The 20448-nt window shown below is 42.5% G+C and overlaps 1 protein-coding gene across 2 annotated transcripts in view; it reads right to left on the bottom strand.

The window, feature by feature from the left end:
• CDH11 (cadherin 11) overlaps positions 1–20448 on the bottom strand; it is a 235955-nt gene that overhangs the window by 56376 nt on the left and 159131 nt on the right. For both annotated transcript variants that reach the window (XM_030204494.1, XM_030204495.1), the window contains exon 2: positions 9303–9700. In XM_030204494.1, coding sequence (XP_030060354.1) covers positions 9303–9530 — 228 coding nt within the window. In that variant the 5' untranslated portion in view covers positions 9531–9700. The remainder of the gene's footprint in view (positions 1–9302; positions 9701–20448) is intronic.

Here is a 20448-nt window from a genome sequence, read left to right as displayed (position 1 = left end):
GATCAGAGGTTGTGCCCCACTGGCAATGAGTCCCCCTGGTACTGAGATGAGCAGTAGGTCAGAGCTGGCAGAATGCTGTACAATGCCCTCTTTCAGCCACATTCAAGGTAAGAACTAAGTTCTCTAACGTGGCTAACACAGGAAAGGGAACTAAAACTGGCTTACAAAATGGCCACTACCTCATGGACTACAACAGGAAACACAACAGGGCACACTCTGACCCAGTAGGCAGGGGGAAAAGCACCATGGGAGAAGAACCTACCAACTACCAACATCGTGAGACTGTAACACAAGCTAATGAAATCACGGAGCCCAATACCCTACACCCACCACAATGCAATGCTGATGTGACCCTGTAGTGCACCCGAGAGCCACATCTCACCCAGGGAAAGGCTGTGAGAGGATCGAACATATTCTGCTGTCATGGAGGTGGGTATGGCATTTGAGGGTGGCATACAGGCTGGAAAAAAAGTTTGTAAAGTGGTTTTTTTTTGGTGGGAGTGGGTTAGTGACCACTGGGGGAGTCCGGGGAAGTCATCCTCGATTCCCTCCAGTGGTCATCTGGTCAGTTGGGGCACTTTTTTGGGACTTGTTTGTGAAAAAAAAGGGTCCAAAAAAGTGACCCAAAATCTTATCAGCTAAAGACGCCCATCTCTCCTTGGCTGCTAACCATGCCCCAGTTCCGCCTCCGACATGCCCCCGTCAACTTTATTCATTTCCGTGACGGAGTGCAGTTGGAAATGCCCAAAATCGGCTTTCGATTATACCGATTTGGGCGCCTTTGCCAGAAAAACGCCCATCTCCCGATTTGGGTCGCAATATAGGCGTTTTTCTCTTTCGATTATAAGCAGGATAGAGAGGTAAATTTGGGTTATTGTTTGAGCACTTATATCAAAATTCGTCACATTTAAAATCCTCCTCCACCATTTTTTACTGCAGACCTTTTTTCTTCTATCGTTGAGATCTTGGGAGTTTTTACTCTGCAGGTGTTTTCGGATGGTGGTGGCGCCAATGATGTTAGTCATTTCAGTTGATGTCCTAAATTCATGGTACCCTGGGTTTATGAGGCTACATTATTTATAATCATAAAGTGACTTTGGATATAAGTGCCAAATCAATACCTTATAATCAGGGCATATATTCAATAGTTTCTAAATTTAATTGCTCTGTGCATTTTTTTTTCAAATTTTTGAGTGTGCTTGCTGCACACCATTTCCCATGCTAGAAAATAAAAATTATTTTATTACATGGGGGGTGGGGAGTAGGCTTGCCTGATTACCAATGGATTAGCTCGTGAGCCCTTACCGCCAAGTAAATAGGTAGCAGTAAGGGCTCGGGAAGTAACGGCCGCATGCTAATAGTGAAATTAGCACACAACCATTAAGGACGTCAACTGAAAAAAAGGCTTTTTACGGTCACGGTAAAAAAGTGGCCTTCACACGCAGCAATCCCAGGCACCTGGATTGGCCACTGTTGGAAACAGGATGCTGGGCTTGATGGACCTTTGGTCTGTCCCAGTATGGCACTACTTATGTACTTATGTAACACTACTGCAGGCCACGTTTTAGCTCAACTCTTTAATTCACAAATATCTTCGTTGGCAAGGAAGCCAAGACAAATAGCTATTCAGGAAGGCTGGTAAATACATTTTTTTTAAATTGGAGGTCAATATTATGGGGTTAACTTCAGAATTAATCATATAAATCGTTTTTTAAAATAATTTTTGAGTCAGACAAAGCTGGACAAAGAATCATAATAGTTCCAGGAGTGGGACTAAAAGAGGAACAAAAAGTGGTGGTATTCAGCCATTGTCTGCTTATTTTTAGCAATCTGTGGGGAAAATTAATAGAATACTAATTATTTTTGCAACCAAAGGTAAGGCTTTCATGGTATTATTAGGGTCTAAGACTCTCAAAAAGGAGTGTGCTCCCTTATTTGGCAACCTGACCTCTAATGACACTACCACATCAGTAAAAGAACCTCAAAGTAAAAAACTGCAATGCTATCACCAGAAGCCAGAGTTAACATCATTTCAACTCATGTGGTAAACTGCCTTGCTATATCAAAGTCATCGCTCTGTAATGTAGCCCAGACCAAGTCATATTTCCTCAGTGCATTCAACTTTTCTGCTGCCACTCGTTCATATTTCTCTGTAAGATACACTGTATTCCACCACATCATACAATCTAATCAGAAAGTATCCTTTCAACATTGTAAAATGATTTGAATAGTTACCATCATTAGTAGGTTAAACAATTTACCATGATGTTATTTCAATTCTGTTTGCAGACCAAATGAATGCCGAGTTAGAATACTGTGGTGCTCACTTTCAAAGCACATAGACTTACAAAGTTACACAGTAACAACACATATAACTTTGTAAGTCCATGTGCTTTGAAAATGAGTCTCCACATGCCAGTGATTCAGAGAAATGAAATATGCAACCCATGCAGGCTTATTTTCGAAAGAGAAGGGTGGTCATCTTTCGACACAAATCGGGAGATGGGTGTCCTTCTCTCAGGGTCGCCCAAATCGGCATAATTGAAAGCTGATTTTGGGCGTCCTCAACTGCTTCCCATCGCGGGGACAACCAAAGTTCCCGGGGGCGTGTCGGAGGCATAGCGAAGGCAGGACTGGGCCGTGCCTAACAGATGGACGTCCTCGAGTGATAATGGAAAAAAGAAGGGTGTCCCTGATGAGCACTTGGCCGACTTTACTTGGTCCATTTTTTCTTACGACCAAGGCTCAAAAAGGTGCCCAAACTGACCAGATGACCACCAGGGGGAATCGGGGATGACCTCCCCTGACTCCCCAGTGGTGACTAACCCCCTCCCAGCCTGAAAAAAACAACTTTAAAAACTTTTTTGCCAGCCTCAAATATCATACTCAGGTCACTTGGACATTTTCACCTGGACTTGCATTTTTTTAAGGTTGTAGATGGCTATTATAGATGCAGCTTGTCTGCGTGTATGAAGCCGTCTTTGGCATGCACAGAGCAGCCATGCTTAACGCTTGGCTGCTCTGCACTGGCTTCCTCTCCTTAGGAAGGAAATCGTGTGCAAATGAGCTAACAGCAAGCAGCTCATTTGCATTCGATTTCCTTCATGCATGCCCGTTCCTTTCCGAATCACTAAGGGATCGGTAAGGGAAGGGCTTTTTCCGTTTAGTTAGTGCATCAGTTAGTCCACTCCAGTGCCCCCTAGGGTGCTCGGTTGGTGTCCTGGCATTTCAGGGGGACCAGTGCACTACGAATGCTGGCTCCTCCCATGACCAAATGAGTTGGATTTGGTCCTTTTTGAGATGGGCGTCCTCAGTTTCCATTATGGCCGAAAACCGGGGACGACATCTCTAAGGTCGACCATCTCAACATTTAGGTCGACCATCTCTAAGGTCGACCTAAATGTTGAGATTTGGGCATCCCCGACCGTATTATCGAAACAAAAGATGGAAGCCCATCTTGTTTTGATAATACGGGTTTCCCTGCCCCTTCGCGGGACGTCCTGCAAGGAACCCTTAGGAAAACTTGGGTGCCCCACTCAATTATGTCCCTCATGGTAACCCATACCTTACTCCAGAACATTTGGACATACGCACAGTCAAATTCTTTAGTGTTCCCAGTTTTTTCTCACATGGCCAGCATTAATCACATCTCTCTGAACTCAAATTAGTTAATTTTGTAGGTGTCCAATAAGTTATGTGCATAAGAAAAAATGCTGACTAGCTTCTGAAAGCTACACTGCTTGACCTGATAAAAGGATGTTGCATTCAAAATCCACTTTGCATCCATGCACCCATTCTTGGGGGTATTTCTGTGGACACAGAATAAGTTCAGAGAACTTATCCACAATTGCCTCCATTTCTGATCACATTTCCTGGTCTAGGTCTTTCTCCCATGTTTTAGCCAGTCACTTAGACCCAAATTATTTTGCTCCTTGAATTATCTTGTACCAGGATGAAGCCAGTCTAGAGCCAGCACAGACGAACTTACAAATGTTTACACTTCCCGGTTCTTCACCAGTGCCATTGATATATTTAAGGTGCTGCTCAAAGTGTCTCAATTGAATCCACTTGTGACATTGATTAGGAGGTAACTTGAACCAGTGGCATAGCTACAAGTGGGCCCGGATGGGCATAGTCCCACCCATTCTTGCCTCAGGCCCACCCAACCTAGTGGTCCATGAGGCCCCCCCAAAACACCTCATTGGTGGCACCTCACTTCCCTCTCTCTCTCTCTCTTCTCCGCTCACAGTCTGGCATCTGTCCCGCTCTCTCTCTGAACCCCCTGCACCCCCAGCCTACCTCAGAGGCAATTCCTATAGGCAATCTGTATCAGCCCTACAGGCTTCCCTCTACCACGTCCTGCTCTCAATTACATCACTTCCTGTTTCTTCACTGGTGGGGACATGGTAGAGGGAAGCCTGCAGGGTTGGTGCAGGTTGCCTATAGGAATTACCTCTGGCAATGGCTCTGAGGTAGACAGGGGAGGGTGTTTACAGAAAGAGGACAGATGCCAGGCTGTAGGTGGGGGAGGGACAATACTGAGCCACAGGTGAGGGCTTAGGGAGAAACATGAAGACATGAGACTAGGGGCAGAGGGGATAGATTGGAAGAGAAAGGGAGAGATGGATGCAGGGGTTATAAAAAAAAAAACCCTGTATTGTATATATGTACAGCAAACTGTATTGTATATATATGTACGGAGGTAGGGGTGGGAAGGGCCTGCCCAGGTTAAATCTGGGCCCACCCAAAATGGCAGTTCTGGCTATGCCCCTGACTTGAACTCAGTGGAAAATTCCTGAAACATTTTCCATTTAGTGCATCTGATTGATTGGCCCACAATCCATATGCCAGGGTGCTTCCACTCGTGCCATGTTCAGCATAGTTTAAGTAGGCAGAAGAGGCTCTTGACCACATAAACCATACTGAGTGGGCCAGGAGCCTGATATTCAGTGGCACTTTACTGGTCAGTGCCAGTGAATATTGGTTCTGAGCACTGCAGCACTCTTCTGTTAATTCAAGAGTGATCCAGGGCAGAATCAGAGAGGGGTGGGAATTATGCTGACACTGAAGATATTAAAAAATCAAAACACTTGGCCCAGCATCTTATAGTTTGTAACAAATTCTTTATTTTCCACAGTTGCTTGAAAAACTATATATAACAATTTTTTTTTATCGCTAAACTTAGCCTTGTGAAATCAATTCAATAACTCTATGTAAGAACCATTGGCCGACATGCGGCATGTTTCACTAATGCTACATCAAGGTTCGGTTCACGCATTGAACGCCATAACCAAAATACTGCTTACACGTCGCAAGGCTCTTAATTATTGCCAATTAAGTGCTTGTTAAATCCAATAATTGATTGCTAGTGCCTAATTGACTAATTAGTTTACAGATGGATCTGAGATCCATGCTCAATTTTGGGCAATCTATACATAACCAGGGGGTATATGTATAACATATTTCTATGAGGCCCATTCCTTCTTCAGCTCTAGGAATGTATAGTTTTGGTATACAGTTATTCTTATAGGCTACCTCATGAGCATAGATGAGTTTTCTTGTTTGTACATCCAAATTTTCAAGAGGCCAGTCTACAGTTCCAAAGCTATGTGAAAACAGGAATTGCAAGCTGGTCGATGGCTTGTATCTTATTCTTTGAGGTTAAAGCACTTTTCAGTATCAGTTTTAATCTCCTGTAATACTTTTTGCTGCTGTTTTGTTATAGTTCTTGATGTTTCTTCTTTCCTTGACTCCTACATATTTACTGAACATGCCCAATCCTGTTCAAGTTTCTTGATGGCACAATCATTGGTCAGAGAGATATTTTTAGTTTTATTTTATTTCCCTCATAGGAAGTTGCCTTAGCATATTTCTCCAGGCCAAAATATATCCTGATGCCATTTGAAAAGCTTTTTCCTAAATTGAGTTGTCTTGCCAAATGTTGATCACTGGAACTGTAGAGCTTCAAGTCATGTAGAAAAAGCAGGTATGATGTAACCACTGGGGCTTTGCCAGTTCTAGGATTAAGGCTAAATCCATAACCCAAAGAGTTAAGAACTGCACTCAAAGGATTTAGGTGCTATACAAAACAAGAGTGATGACAAAGAGACTCCCTGAAATATTTCTCACTGGATTCTGATATTAGGAATGCATTTTGTCCATTTTCATACTGTTACGAAGTAACACGTAAAAGCACTTTTTATTTTATGGCCTCATTTCTTTGGAATGGTCCTTTCCTGCACATTAGAGCTGAGCCTCTTTTGTAAACTTTTAAGGTAGCCCTGAAAACCTACTTTTTTTTTTTTACCAGACATTTGTCACTGTAGTGCAGAGCAGTTGCGCCTGATTACTATGTAATAATAGTAATATCATTGGTTGATTGTCTTCTGGTGTGAATGGTTTCTTTCCTTTTTATCATTGGCATTCTTTTTCTATTTTGATTACATTTTTGATGTACATTTTGTACATCACTTTGACTTATTTGCTAAAAAAAAAAGTGATTCATCAAGTACCAATAGACATAAATATAAACATAGATGGAGTGCGTTTTCACCACATTTTCACGGTGAAATTAATGTACTTGATCAATTTGACATTTATTTTGTACATGTCAAGGCAATATATTAGCCAAGAGTGTGAGACACTATCAAAGACTTTCTTATAATCAATCCATGATACACTGAGATTTCTACTTTTCTTAGCACTAGCCATGATGGCAGTGGCGTTCCTAGGGGGGCTGACACCCGGGGCGGATTGCCGATGCGCCCCGCCCCCGGGTGCAGCGCCCCCCCCCCGGAACAGCACAACGCTCCCCCTGGCGAAAGAACCCCCCCGGGTGCATGCCGCTGGGGGGGGTGCCTCGCGCCTGCCGTCTCTTCGTTTTCATGCTCCCTCTGCCCCGGAACAGGAAGTAACCTGTTCCGGGGCAAAGGGAGCATGAAAACAAAGAGCCGACAGGCGCGCGGCACCCCCCCCCCCCCAGCGGCATGCATCCGGGGCAGACCGCCCTCCCACGCCCCCCTCCCCCCCGGTACGCCACTGCATGATGGCTTTATTTAGCATGAGCTGATCTTTCATTCAACATGCTCCTATATTCATTCAATATAACACCTGTATTGCCATGGTGTTGTTTTTAATCAAGATATAAGGAGAGATGTGTACCGTGACAGATCGTAAACATATAAAAAAAAACATATTGCCAGTAGCTTTAACATCAAGTGAAACAAAAAACATGACGGCAATAGATGTTAATAGGCAAAAAGCTATAAGATCTCTCATAGCACACAGCTATTTCAGATCAAAACTTAACAATGAAGCATCAATCATTTGCCAGTGTCCCTTGTATTTACCGTATTTTTCGGACTATAAGACGCACTTTTTCCCCCCAAATTTGGGAGGAAAATGGGGGGTGCATCTTATAGTCCGAAGGTAGCGAGGTCCGAGTTTGGGATCGCCCTCCCCCCGAATTCGGGATCGCCCTCCCCTACTCACGTCACGCGATGTTCCCTGGTGGTCTAGTGACGTTGGGGCAGGAAAGAGCCCCCTCTTTCCTGCCCAGCGAGCTGCTCTCCGTCCTCCTGTATGCTGCCTGACGGTCTCGACGAGATTCAAAATGGCCGCTGAGAATTGAAATCTCGGCGGTCATTTGGAATCTCGCTGAGACCGTCAGGCAGCATACAGGAGGACGGAGAGCAGCGCGCTGGGCAGGAAAGAGGGGGCTCTTTCCTGCCCCGACGTCACTAGACCACCAGGGAACATCGCGTGACGTGAGTAGGGGAGGGCGATCCCGAACTCGGACAAGATGCACCGGAGCAGCTAGGTTTTAGAGGAGGGAAAAAGGAAAAAAAATTTTTTTTCCTATTTCCCTCCTCTAAAACCTAGGTGCGTCTTATGGTCCGGTGCGTCTTATAGTCCGAAAAATACGGTATCTAAAATTTCTTAAATACATTTTATTAATCACACACACAAAAAATGAAATATAAAGAGAAAAATAGAGACCTTTTATCTTATACTGTCACTATGCACATCATGCTAGCAATCTGTAAACATTATATGTATACTACCCGACGTCCACACTATTCAAACAATGGCATTTCGGTCAGAAACCTGCATTTGGGGTTAATGCAAGTAGTCACATATACAGTCAAAGTTGCTTACAAGCAACATACCGGTGAAAAAAAATGCTCTCTCCATTAGAGTCAATATGATCATATATTCTGTCAGCTTCTGTTGCAGTAAACAGCTTATAGACTGTGGATAGACAAGTTATTGGTCTGTACTCTATGTGGATATGCCACAATGATCCGAATATTCAGTGTCGTACCCTGATATGGGACTACTTTAGCTATGGGTGGTCAGTGTGTAAAGAAATGCTAACCTGGACTGACTAAATGTTGGCCCCTAAATCGATTTAATGCACGTTAACCTACAGTATGAATGAACCCTTGCGTTTCAAATTACACTGGCTGCCTGTACAAGAGCGCATTGCCTTTAAGCTCTGCTCCTTGACCCATAAAATCATCTATGGGGCTGCCCCGGATTACATGCACCCCTTGATCGACCTACCGCCCAGAAATGCCAATCCTGCTGCTTGTTCCTATCTCCATCTGCACTTCCTGAACTGTAAGGGTGTCAAGTACAGGAGGATCTTCGCCTCGTCCTTCCGCTATTGGAGTCCTAAGCACTGGAATGCACTCCCGCAACATCTTAAAACCCAAGCGGACCACACCCTCTTCAAGAAGTTGTTAAAGACCTATTTCTTTGCTAAGACCTACTCCCCACTTTTCACCGTTGACTGATGTACTCTCCTTGACCCTTACCCTGCTAGATTCACCCTGTTAGATGTTTTTCATCCTGTCTACTCCTTGTATACTTTTCTAAGTTTCCTATTTTATGATTTTATTTAACTTTTTGTAAGCCACATTGTGCCTGCATGTGTGGGAAAATGTGGGATATAAGCAAACCATAAATAAATACATAAATAAATATTAAGTAGATTAATATGCATTATAACATTCTAAAATGCACTAAAAATGTTTTATTAAAACAAATGTGTGAAACAAACAGGAAAAGAAGCCTGAAAGTTATGTAAAAATCCCAAATGAACCAAATATAAAATGAAAATTTTTGCCCTGTTCACATCCTTAGCTAGTCATATGTCATAGAAACAGATACAAGATAACTTATTGAAATTGATAAATCAGTTCATGCAATTAACATTTTTATTATACAAATATGGACAGAAGTCTACATTTGTATCATAACACTTTAAATAAAACAAACAAGTGAGCATTTCTTCTTACCCTTCCAACCAGCACGGGATCCGGCCCTGTGTATTCTTCTATAACAAAGAATTGATTCCACACCCAGCCTCTCTTTGAACGATGGAGAACTTGACCTTCCTTTCCTCTTTCCCGGTGAGTATGAAGTGATGTCCTTAAATGGTGCATTTTATCCCTAGTCATAGCGTGGCTATAATGAACCATGCCCAGGCAAAGAAGAATTACATGTAAACAGTAGTCTTCCTTCATTTTTGGTAAGTTTCTAGGCACAGCAGTACGCGAATGTATATCCTTCAGAATAACCCAGGTATTCAAAGTTCTGGGCTACTGAATAATTTCACCGAGAACTTCCTTCATATAGGAAACTTTTAGTCATCAAATGCATCTCTTCAGCGCTGAGTAGGTTCCAAATTCAATTCCTATAAGCAAGAAAATAAATTTTAAAAAAAAAACATAATTTTTTCATATCAAAGGAAAGAATGCAAATTTCTAAAATATTCCATATTTCAAGAAAGAATCAGTAATGATTGAATTGTGACATATAAATAAAAGAGAATGTTTATTAAGTTGTCCTTTTACCAAGCTGTGGTATAATGGGCCCTGCATTAGTGGGGGGGGGGGGGCGTTTTTGCCACACATTGTGGCCTTTTTTACCACAGCGGGTAAACAGACCAAAAAAATGGCATGTCCATGCAGTAAGGTTTCACTTACCGAATAGCCATGTGGGGGGGGGGGAGCACTTAACACCACCCAATGAGGTAGTGTTAAGGGCCCTCGTGCAGCGCTGCCAGATTACCGCCAGGTTAGCACCACACTAGAAAATAGCTACCTATTTTCCTTAGTGTGACAAAATGGCGCACAACGGCACCTGCATTTGGCCGGCAGTAGTTTCAGATTAGCATGCGGTAAGCCCGCGATGAGCTGAGCTCTGCACGCATACCTGTGTGGCCATTTTCTAATAATGCTGCCATATAGACGTCCATGTCCCTTGTTTTCACCTGTTCATAATTTGGATGCTCCAGTTTATAAAATGGCTGTTCAGTCCGGACGGACGCCCATCTCACATATTTTCAAACAGGAAATTTCAAGGTATTTTCCTGTTTGAAAAAAACGTGTGAGATGGACATCTGTTTGGGACATTCTGACGTGGATGTCCCTATTCTGACTTGGATGTCTTTTCGAAAATCCCCCTCCACAACATCTTTATAAAATAGTCCCAGAACACGCACCGACTTGGATTTCCTTATCTAGGCGACCTATTATAAAATCAAGGGCCCTGTTTACGAAGCCGCACTCTAGGCTCGCTAGCGTTTTTAGCGCACGCTAGCATTACAGACACCTACGTATTCCTATGGGTATCTTTAGCGTTAGCGAGTGCTAAAAACGCTAGCGCACCTTAGTAAACAGGGCCCTAACTTTCTTTTACAGATATTTTTTTTTAATCTTCAATTGTTCCCAAAATAAATTCAATGGCACCAATAAAATAACATTAATAAAGAATCTGAACTTTATTTGCAGTACTCTTATTTAATTATCTGACTAGGTTTGAACTGAATGTTAATGTTTTATTAAAGGTGCTTTAATTTACTGAAAGGACCATGTAATATTCAAGAACCAAGTATCAATTATTTAAACTTAAAGCAGTATGCACAGAATACCAACCAAACATCAAAAACCGATATATAATACCTGCCTCTCCAAACTCTGAAGCAATAATTCACTGATTTTGTTTGAACCTTTACATTTATCATTCCACTCATTAAAACAAAAAGTACACTCCTTTTTTCTATACAGTTGTATCTATGTAGCTTTAAGAGAAATGATAATAAAATAACAATATGTTCTGCAATGGGCCTTATTTACTAAAGTATGATAAGATTCCATGTTACCACATATTAATTGCCAAACAACTACTAGAACTAAGTTAACTGAGGAGGATCCCAGTAGCTTTTCATTCAATTAATAAAGATGAAACATCGTCACGGAATGTCTGTAGGATATAAATTCATATGAAATCAATGAGACCTAAATAATACTTGCAAAAAAATGCCAAATAATTGTGTTCTGCTCACAAAAGGTATCTGTTTAAATATTGTGTCTTTCAAAAATATAGTCCGGTCGATATTCACTGCGAGTTAACCGGCCGAGAATGGCCACTGACCAGTTAACTCACTGGTCTGTGGCTAAACGGTAATTTTGAGTGCCACTTAACTGGTTATTTTTTGCTGAAAATGACCAGTTGCTGACGAGGTGCAAATCAACTAAGCCAGGGACATTTTGGGGGTGGAGTCCGGTTAGCTCACGATTTTCAGAGCCAGTGTTAGTGCATAAATAAGACCACATAAATAGTTGTCCTATCTCTGGAGACCTTTTACTAAGCTGTGGCAAAAAGTGGTCCGTGGCAGTGGGAGCACATCTTTTGGGCGCGTGCTGTGCTAGTTTATACCACACCCTGGAAAAAGGGGCCTTTCTTCAAGGGGCCGGAAAATGGACGTGCAGCAAAATGAAAACCAGCGTGCCTCCACTTTCGGCCTAAGTCCTTACCGCCACCTACTGACTTAGCGGTAAGGTCTCACACGCTACCCGGCGGTAGGCATGCAGCATGCACCCATTTCCATTTGCCGCCGGGTAAGTGCCACGAGGTAGAAAATATTTTCTACCATGTGTTTTCGGCAGTTAATAAATGGTTTTGGCTGGGGTTTTTTTTTAGAGCTATGATAGAAGCTGTGAACTGTGGTTATGATATCTCAATATGGAAACATTCTATTGATACTACAGTCATCTGAGGTTTCTTTCACCCACCATTCTGTGTTGTTTGAGCTTAGTGAGTTGGCCTTCACTCTTTGTTTTTGACTGAGTTTGGGCATTTTTTTGAGTGATATTTTCCTTTTCTATTTTGCTATAAATAAATAAAACCAATGAACAAATTTCCATCTTAACAATAGTTTTTGAAAAAATGTTGATATGAGATGCAAATCAATTCTTCATTACATCCTGTCAACATTTTGCGAGATATTTCTCATCTTTTCCTGGCCCTGACAACATATGAGAAGTTTTTAAAATACCCCTCTCACATGGTGACAGTTATTTTCTTTAAGGGGCTATTTTCCCCCTGCTGAGGATCCACTTCCCCTCAGATGGAGCCCTGGTACACTGGTGACCCAGTGGTCCACTGATATCTCCCTCTCAAATATGAACATAAGAATAGCCATACTAGGTCAGACCAATGTTTCATCTAGCCCAGTATCCTGCTTCCAGCAGTAGCCAATCCAGGTCGCAACTACCCGGCAGAATCCCATATAGTAGCCACATTCCATGCTACCAACTCCAGGGCAACCAATGGCTTCCCCCATGTCTATCTCAATAACAGACTATGGAGTTTTCCTCCAAGAACTTGTCCAACTTTTTTTTTAAACCCAGATATTTTAACCGCTCTTACCACATCCTCCAGCATTGAGTTCCAGAGCTTTACTATTTTCTCATCTTTTGTTTTAAAAGTATTTCAATGTAATTTCATTATGTGTCCCTGCTAGGGAGACTCTGCCCTTTTAAAGGAAATTGCTAATGATATTCCATTCAAGGTGTTGACAATAGCAATGTCTAACCCTAACAGTACATCAGAACATTCTGTTAGAAGCCAGCTTGCCAACTAACCTTATTTGAAAGACTCACACTTAGCAGTATGTTTTAAATTACTATGAGGGATTAAGCACTGCCGTTTTGCAAAATGATAGCATCTGGGGCTGGAAACAAAGGTGTATCACTTCTGCTTTCTATAGGAAAGTCACTGGAGAGGTAAATGGGGTAGAGATAGAGGGTCACATGTGGGTTCTTTTGAAGGGTGCAGAGTTGTATTTAAACAACTCATATACTCTGTCCATACACCATTCAATTAGAGCCCAAAGTCTCTCTCTGATTCCCTCACTTGTTAAATTTGTCCCTCTTCATGTTGTTTTTTCCATCAATACCTTCACTCTCTCTTCACTTCCATACGGTACTCTCACTCTTTCTCTACTCCCAATGCTCTCACTCTCCCTGGCTCCATTTGTCCCTTACTCTTTCCATCATCAACCCTCTTACACTCTTTCTGCCCCACATCCGATCACTTAGAGGATCTTTTACTAAAGCTTAGCTCGAGTTATCTGCAGCAGGCGCCCATTTTATTCCTATGGGTCCTGCTGCAGATAACTTGAGCTAAGCTTTAGTAAAAGACACCCTCGGGTCTCTCTCCTGTACCTTCCAGCTTTCCATTAGGAGGAGAGGGAAGAAGATGACAGCAGTGGCAGTGTAGCCACATCCTGCTCCTGTGCAGCTGTGGACTGGTGCATCATGGTTTACTTTGAATAGCAGGAGAGCACCCTGCAAAGCAAAAGAGGAGAAAGTGGTCTGAGTCTTGACACTGCCACTGACCTCTTCTTCCTCTTTACAGCATACCAGGATCAATTCTGATTAGGAGAGAGGGATAAATGTGTAGAATGATAACGCTTCCACTTCTGCTTAACTCTGGTGTCCTATGAGAGTTCCAGAGAGAGCACAAAATATGGCCAGATTTTTTTGCCCTTGTTTTTCCATGGAATTGTGGGAGACTGGGGGTCCTGGTAATATTACAACAAAATGAAAGAATACAAGGTACACTAAAAAAAACAAAATGATCTTGAATAGTATGGGGGGGGGGGGGGCTGCAAATAATAAAGATACCAACACATTGATTTGTATTTTTTCCCTTTCCTCAATGCAGGCATGGCTGCGTTCAGCTGTGTAAATAATCAGCCAGTTTATTCAGGTGTTCGTAAGGACTACTGTAAGAATTTGTTTTGAAAGTGCTGAAAGCAAATTATCATCAAATCTGTCCTGTGTCTAAAATCGTATGGTAGGCAAACATGCTCTGAAGCTAAATTAGCGGTCCGTTTACAAAGGCGCTCTGAAAAGTGGCTTGCGGTAGTGTAGGCATGGGTTTTGGGCATGCGCAGAATCATTTTTCAGCACGCCTGTAAAAAAAGGCCTCTTTTGCCAAAAATAGACATGCGGCAAAATCAAAATTGCCGCGTATCCATTTTTTTTGGTTTCTGACCTTACCGCCAGCCATAGATCTAGCGGTAAAGAATTTGGACGGTAAGGACCTACACGCATCAGATGCCACTTGGCACATGTCCACTACACATGCCCGAAAATTATTTTTCAGACGAATGTAGCGGACGCGCACCAAGATGAAATTACCGCAAGAACCTTGCGGTAGTCATGCGGTAAGTCCGTGCGTAGGCATCTACGTGGCTTAGTGAAAGGGGCCCCTAAATTAATTAATAAATAAGAGGGTTAAATCAAAAGTAATGCCTCCATCTCTATAATTCATCATCAGATGGCAGCAATGACGTGCTAAACGTGCTCACTTGTTCTTTAAAATCTCTTCCGTCACCTCATTTGACAGGAAGTGTCGGTGTGAAGAAGTTCCTTTATTATTGCTCATGAAATAAAAACATGCGGTGAGCAATAACAGTTGCAATTTAAGCGACACGCCGTGATAGAATTTCTGATTGTTAAAATTCACCACAGAATGCAGGTTGTTTATGGTGATGATTGTATTGTGCATCACAGGGCTAAAAAATATAAAGATTGTGGACCAGGAAGGGATGGTTTGTGTGATCAAAAATGATGTGAATGACATGTGACAACAACGGAAAAGTCTCACTTGAGAAAGGTTGACAAGTCTGTAAAGGACAATCAGAGGAGCACTCAAAGCTTTACACTTGCACCCTTGAAAACTGAAAGAATGAGAAAGGTTTGGATGCACAAAAAGGACATTTGGTTGCACACAGTACAAGACAGAAGGCAATTGCAAAGATGTGTCTCTTTTTCTTAGTTTTACCTTTATATATATATAAAAAAAAAAAGTCAAAATTGCCGTCAATAAGCAGACAGGCAAAGCATCCCTTTCACCGGAACACACAAAACAGAATTATATCTCAGGAAAATGGAGAAACAGACCTCTGTCAAAAAGAGCTCTCTACCTAGTCAAACAGACTCATGAAGGCTACATTTCAATCATTGGTAAAAAAAAACTACATTCTAACCTATCTAAAAATATGTTACCAGGGCCTCTGTTTACTAAGGTGCGCTAACGTTTTCAGTGCGTGCACAAAATTAGGGCACACTAACTGTGTAGGCGCCCATAGAAATATTGTGGGTGCCTACACAATTAGCGTGCACTAATGGTTAGCGCGCGCTAAAAGCACTAACGCGGCTTAGTAAACAGGGCCCAAAGAGTCTCTTCAGTGAAAAATGTAGTGTAATATAATGAGAGTGACACTACAATGTGAAAATGATTTGGTCTCACAGTCTTACTCCATCCTCCATACAGGCCAGACGTAGCACATTGCAATTAATATGTGTGTCAGAATAGGGGTGAGGGTTGTGTTTGTTACTAGGTGCAGGAGTTCAGGAGCAGGATGTATTTGCATGTCTGTTGTGTCTATATCTGGCAGGTGATTGTGTGCTTGGTGATAGGGTGAGTGCCGGGTGTTGGATGAGGGAAGCTACGTGAACGGGGTGTGGGCTGTGTGACAGGTGAGAGGAGATATGTAATTGTGTGGTGGATGGGGGTATAGAATGTGCAGTGGAATGTGTGGGGGGGGGGGGGGGGTAAGGTGTATGGTCAATGAGGAGGGGTATGTGGTGTGTGTGAGGGGTTGTAGGATGCACTGTGCACCCCATAGCTTGACCAGACTCACAGACTAATAAATTAATACAGTATCCATTTAATTTTAGCCAGCTATTCATCTGGCCTAAATTCTAATGGGTAATTAATGCATATAGAAGCTGAATATCATTGCTAAATAGATCATTTTTTAATCTACATCTGCCCTGCCCTTAACCTGACGCACAATTAATACAGATAATGCGTAGCCATTTAGCATTATAAATGACCTGATTCCACCCTTATAATTTTTTTTAAATATATGGATAAGCAAATTATATGTTCACTAGCTACTGGCAAACATATAAGCTACTTTCAGTAACAGTCTGATAGCTTAAGGTGGTTATTTTAGGATGTTAATAGATAGTTTGGATGTGCATATACCAGCATTCTCAGGTGCATCTCACACACATGTAGAAAAATCAATTTTAGAAAGCCAGGATTTACATGTGCAAATCATGAAAATGTGCATCAGGCAAGTAGGCGTAATTGGAACAGGAATAGGTTTGGGCCCAAAAATACATGTGTATTCATGGAAGTTGATATTGGGATTTAGAGCTGTCCCCAGGAAGGTTTGGGAAAAGTGCTCATTTTGAGAAGCTCTACTATGATTTTTTTTTGCCCCTCCCCCCTCCTCTCCAATTTCGATTGTGCCAAATGATTGCATGTTTCTTAATTGACAGAATGTGGTTTCTAAAATTGTTGACATACATATCTGTGTTCTGGTAGTTACAGGTTTATGTTCCAAAATACCCACATACTTGTGTCAGTGGCGTAGCCATAGGTGGGCCTGGGTGGGCCAGGGCCCACCCACTTAGGGCTCAGACCCATCCAACAGTAACACATGGTAATGAAAATGCTGCTCTCCACAATACCGGCACCTTCGCATGCTCAGTTTTCAGCGCATGCCTGCTGTAGACTACCAAGGTGGAGACTGGAGAGAAGCATTTTCCCACCAGTTGAGATATTTTTTTGGTGTGGGGGTGGGGGAGAGAACATTTGGTGCCCATCCACTTTTTTTATTTATTTGTAGCATTTATACCCCGCTTTTCCCCCGCTCGATAGCAGGTTCAGTGCGGCTTACAGAGTATGGTACAAAGTATCACAGAGACAATACAAAGTAAGTTACAAAGTATTACAGAGACAGTGCAAAGTATGTTACAATCCTGCTTATAATCGAAATAGAAAAACGCCTATATTGTGACCCAAATCGGGAGATAGACGTTTTTCTCACAAAAACGAATAAAGCGGTATAATCGAAAGCCGAATTTGGACGTTTTCAACTGCACTCCGTCGCGGATGCGGACAAAGTTGATGGGGGCGTGTTGAAGGCGTGGTGAAGCCGGAACTGGGGCGTGGTTATCGGCCGATCAGAGATGGGCGCCTTTCGCCGATAATGGAAAAAAAATATGCGTTTGTAGCGAGAATTTAGGGCACTTTTCCTGGACCCTGTTTTTCCACGAATAAGGCCCCAATAAGTGCCCTAAATGACCAAATGACCACTGGAGGGAATCGGGGATGACCTCCCCTGACTCCCCCAGTGGTCACAAACCCCTCCCACCACAAAATATGCCGTTTCACAACTTTTTATTTTCACCCTCAAATGTCATACCCACCTCCCTGGCAGCAGTATGCAGGTCACTACAGCAGTTATTAGGGGGTGCAGTGGACTTCAGGCAGGTGGACCCAGGCCCATCCCCCCCCACCTGTTACACTTGTACTAGTAAATGGGAGCCCTCCAAACCGCCCCCCCCAAACCCACTGTACCCACATGTAGGTGCCCCCCTTCACCCCTTAGGGCTATAGTAATGGTGTAGACTTGTGGGCAGTGGGTTTTGAGGGGGATTTGGGGGGCTCAACACACAAGGGAAGGGTGCTATGCACCTGGGAGCTCTTTTACCTTTTTTTTTGTTTTTGTAGAAGTGCCCCCTAGGGTGCCTGGTTGGTGTCCTGGCATGTGAGGGGGACCAATGCACTACGAATCCTGGCCCCTCCCACGAATAAATGTCTTGGAGTTATTCGTTTTTGAGCTGGGCGCTTTCATTTTCCGTTATCGCTGAAAAACAAAAACGCCCACCTGACAAATTGTCGAATAAAACATGGACGTCTATTTTTTGTGAAAATACAGTTCAGTCCGCCCCTTCACGGACCCGTTCTCGGAGATAAACGCCCATGGAGATAGATGTTTCCGTTCGATTATGCCCCTCAATGTATCACAGAGAAACATAGTTCCCACTTAGAGGGAAATTCTCTATATGGTGCCTAGAAAATCCACTTCTTGCTTAGGCCCACCCAAAATCTGCTGTCTGGCTACGCCCATGACTTGTGTGTGCTGCTGTGTTATTGTCTATGTTGCCACACTGCTCCTGTAGATGTTTTAGACATTGATTACTGCAAAATGGGTGCTACCACTCACACAGCCAGAACATATATGTCCATTCCTGCATGTATTTTAGAAAAGGCTCTACATCAGCGGATCCTTTTCTAAAATACTTCCAAAAATATACTTGTCCTGACCTGGACTTCTCGATTTGAATTTATAGGTTCTCCCTGTAGAGGAGTGTGGTAACCGTGTTAGTCCACTCTTAAGGTTATCAATAGAAATCAAACAAAATAAAACATGGAAAAGAAAATAAGATGATACCTTTTTTATTGGACATAACTTAATACATTTCTTGATTAGCTTTCGAAGGTTGCCCTTCTTCCTGAGGAAGAAGGGCAACCTTCGAAAGCTAATCAAGAAATGTATTAAGATAGGTTCTCCCTAAAATCTGCCTTTATATATTAAATAGTGACATAATACTTCTGTGAATAAGTCAAAACAATGAAGGAAAAACTGGATTTTTCACAGGATCTTCAGTACTTTCTTCTTCCAAATAACTTAGGGGCCCTTTTACTAAGGCGCAAAGGCAAATATGCGCGTCCAACACACATCAATTTGGAACTACCACCTGGCTACCATGAGCCGTGGGCGGCAATTCCATTTTTTTTACGTGTGTCCGATACGCATGGCAGAACATATATTTTTACTTTCTACCACGTGGCGCTAACCAGGTGGTAATCGGCAGTGTGCGCATGCTGACGATTACCGCCCGGTTAACATGTGGGACCTTACCGCTAAGTTGATGGGTGGTGGTAAGGTCTCAGGCCCAAAATGGATGCACGCCAATTTTTATTTTGCCGCGTGGCCATTTTCGGTCCAAAAAAGGAGAGGCCCTTTTTCTAGGTGCGCTATAAATGGACCTGCGTGCGCCCAATACACACATTTACAATAGTGCAAGCCATTTTTCAGTGCACCTTAGTAAAAGGACCCCTTACTTCACTCTAGGTCTGAATTTAAGAAAAGTGGAAAATAAGGAACATTTTCAGAGATAGATGCCAATTTCTGTTTTTAATATGTATGCAAATAATGTAGTAATTAACCAAGTAATGAAATAACTCTTATAAAACCAGAAGAGAGTTTTTTTGACTTAGTAATAAAGTCTGTGATATGGTTGCAAAATGCAGTAGAGATGAATAACCACTTAGCATTCATGTGATAATTAATCCAATGCATTAGAAAGTACAGACATCTGCCAAGTCATGGGTTAGAAACACAGCATGGTACAAAATTTCCTTTCTATCTTTTTAAAACCTGTTTCACATCAGGTGAAACCACCTATTTTCTATTGGCAGGCAGGATTGAATGAGGCACACAAGTGAGTGATGACATCTGACAGTGCTGGGATGGAACTGCTCTCTCAGAGCTCAGAGCTTTAGGGGCTCATTTTTGAAAGAAAAACACGTCTAATAAGTGGCATGAAGCTGCATTTGGACATTTTTCTCGCCAAGATGACCAAATCGGTATTTTTGAAACCCATTTTCCAGATGTCTTTATAAGCTGTTCATCTGCAGTGCATCAAAATCTCAAGGAGGCATGTTGGGGGTCGTGTTAAGGGCATTATTTGGACTTTTTTCAGCCATAATGGAACAAAACAAAAATGTCCAGGACTAAAACTAAGATGTTTTGAGCTAGACCTGTTTTTAGAATGAATAAGGGAAAGAAAGCCAGCAGATCAATATAACATCAGAAAGATTTTATTGAAGATACCGTCAGGGCTTTTTTGGGGGGGTACTTGGGGGTACTGAGTACCGGCACCTTGTCCACTGTCTGCTAAACTTGACCCATGGTTCTCGTATTTTAATGAAAGAGCTCGGGTTCTACATACAAATTCTGCCTTGTCGTAGATTCTATGACTGGTTGCAGGGGTCCTGGCTATTGTGGGGTGAGTCCCTCAATGATCACTCCACCCTTGAAGGGAGGCCTGGCATTTGAGTACCGGCACCTTTTTTGCTAGACAAAATGCACTGGATACCGTTTATAAACAAATTGCCCAACAAAGGCCGTGTTTCGCCCACCAAGGGCTGCGTCAGGGGCTAATTTGAAACCTTCTGAGAGGAACAATTGTAGTGCATAATAGACAAGAAAATCAGCTC

Source organism: Microcaecilia unicolor, chromosome 5, assembly GCF_901765095.1.
Source record: "Microcaecilia unicolor chromosome 5, aMicUni1.1, whole genome shotgun sequence".
NCBI classification, from domain to species: Eukaryota; Metazoa; Chordata; class Amphibia; order Gymnophiona; family Siphonopidae; genus Microcaecilia; species Microcaecilia unicolor.
Note: the sequence above shows the minus strand (reverse complement) of the source record. Positions and strands in the feature narration are given on the sequence as shown.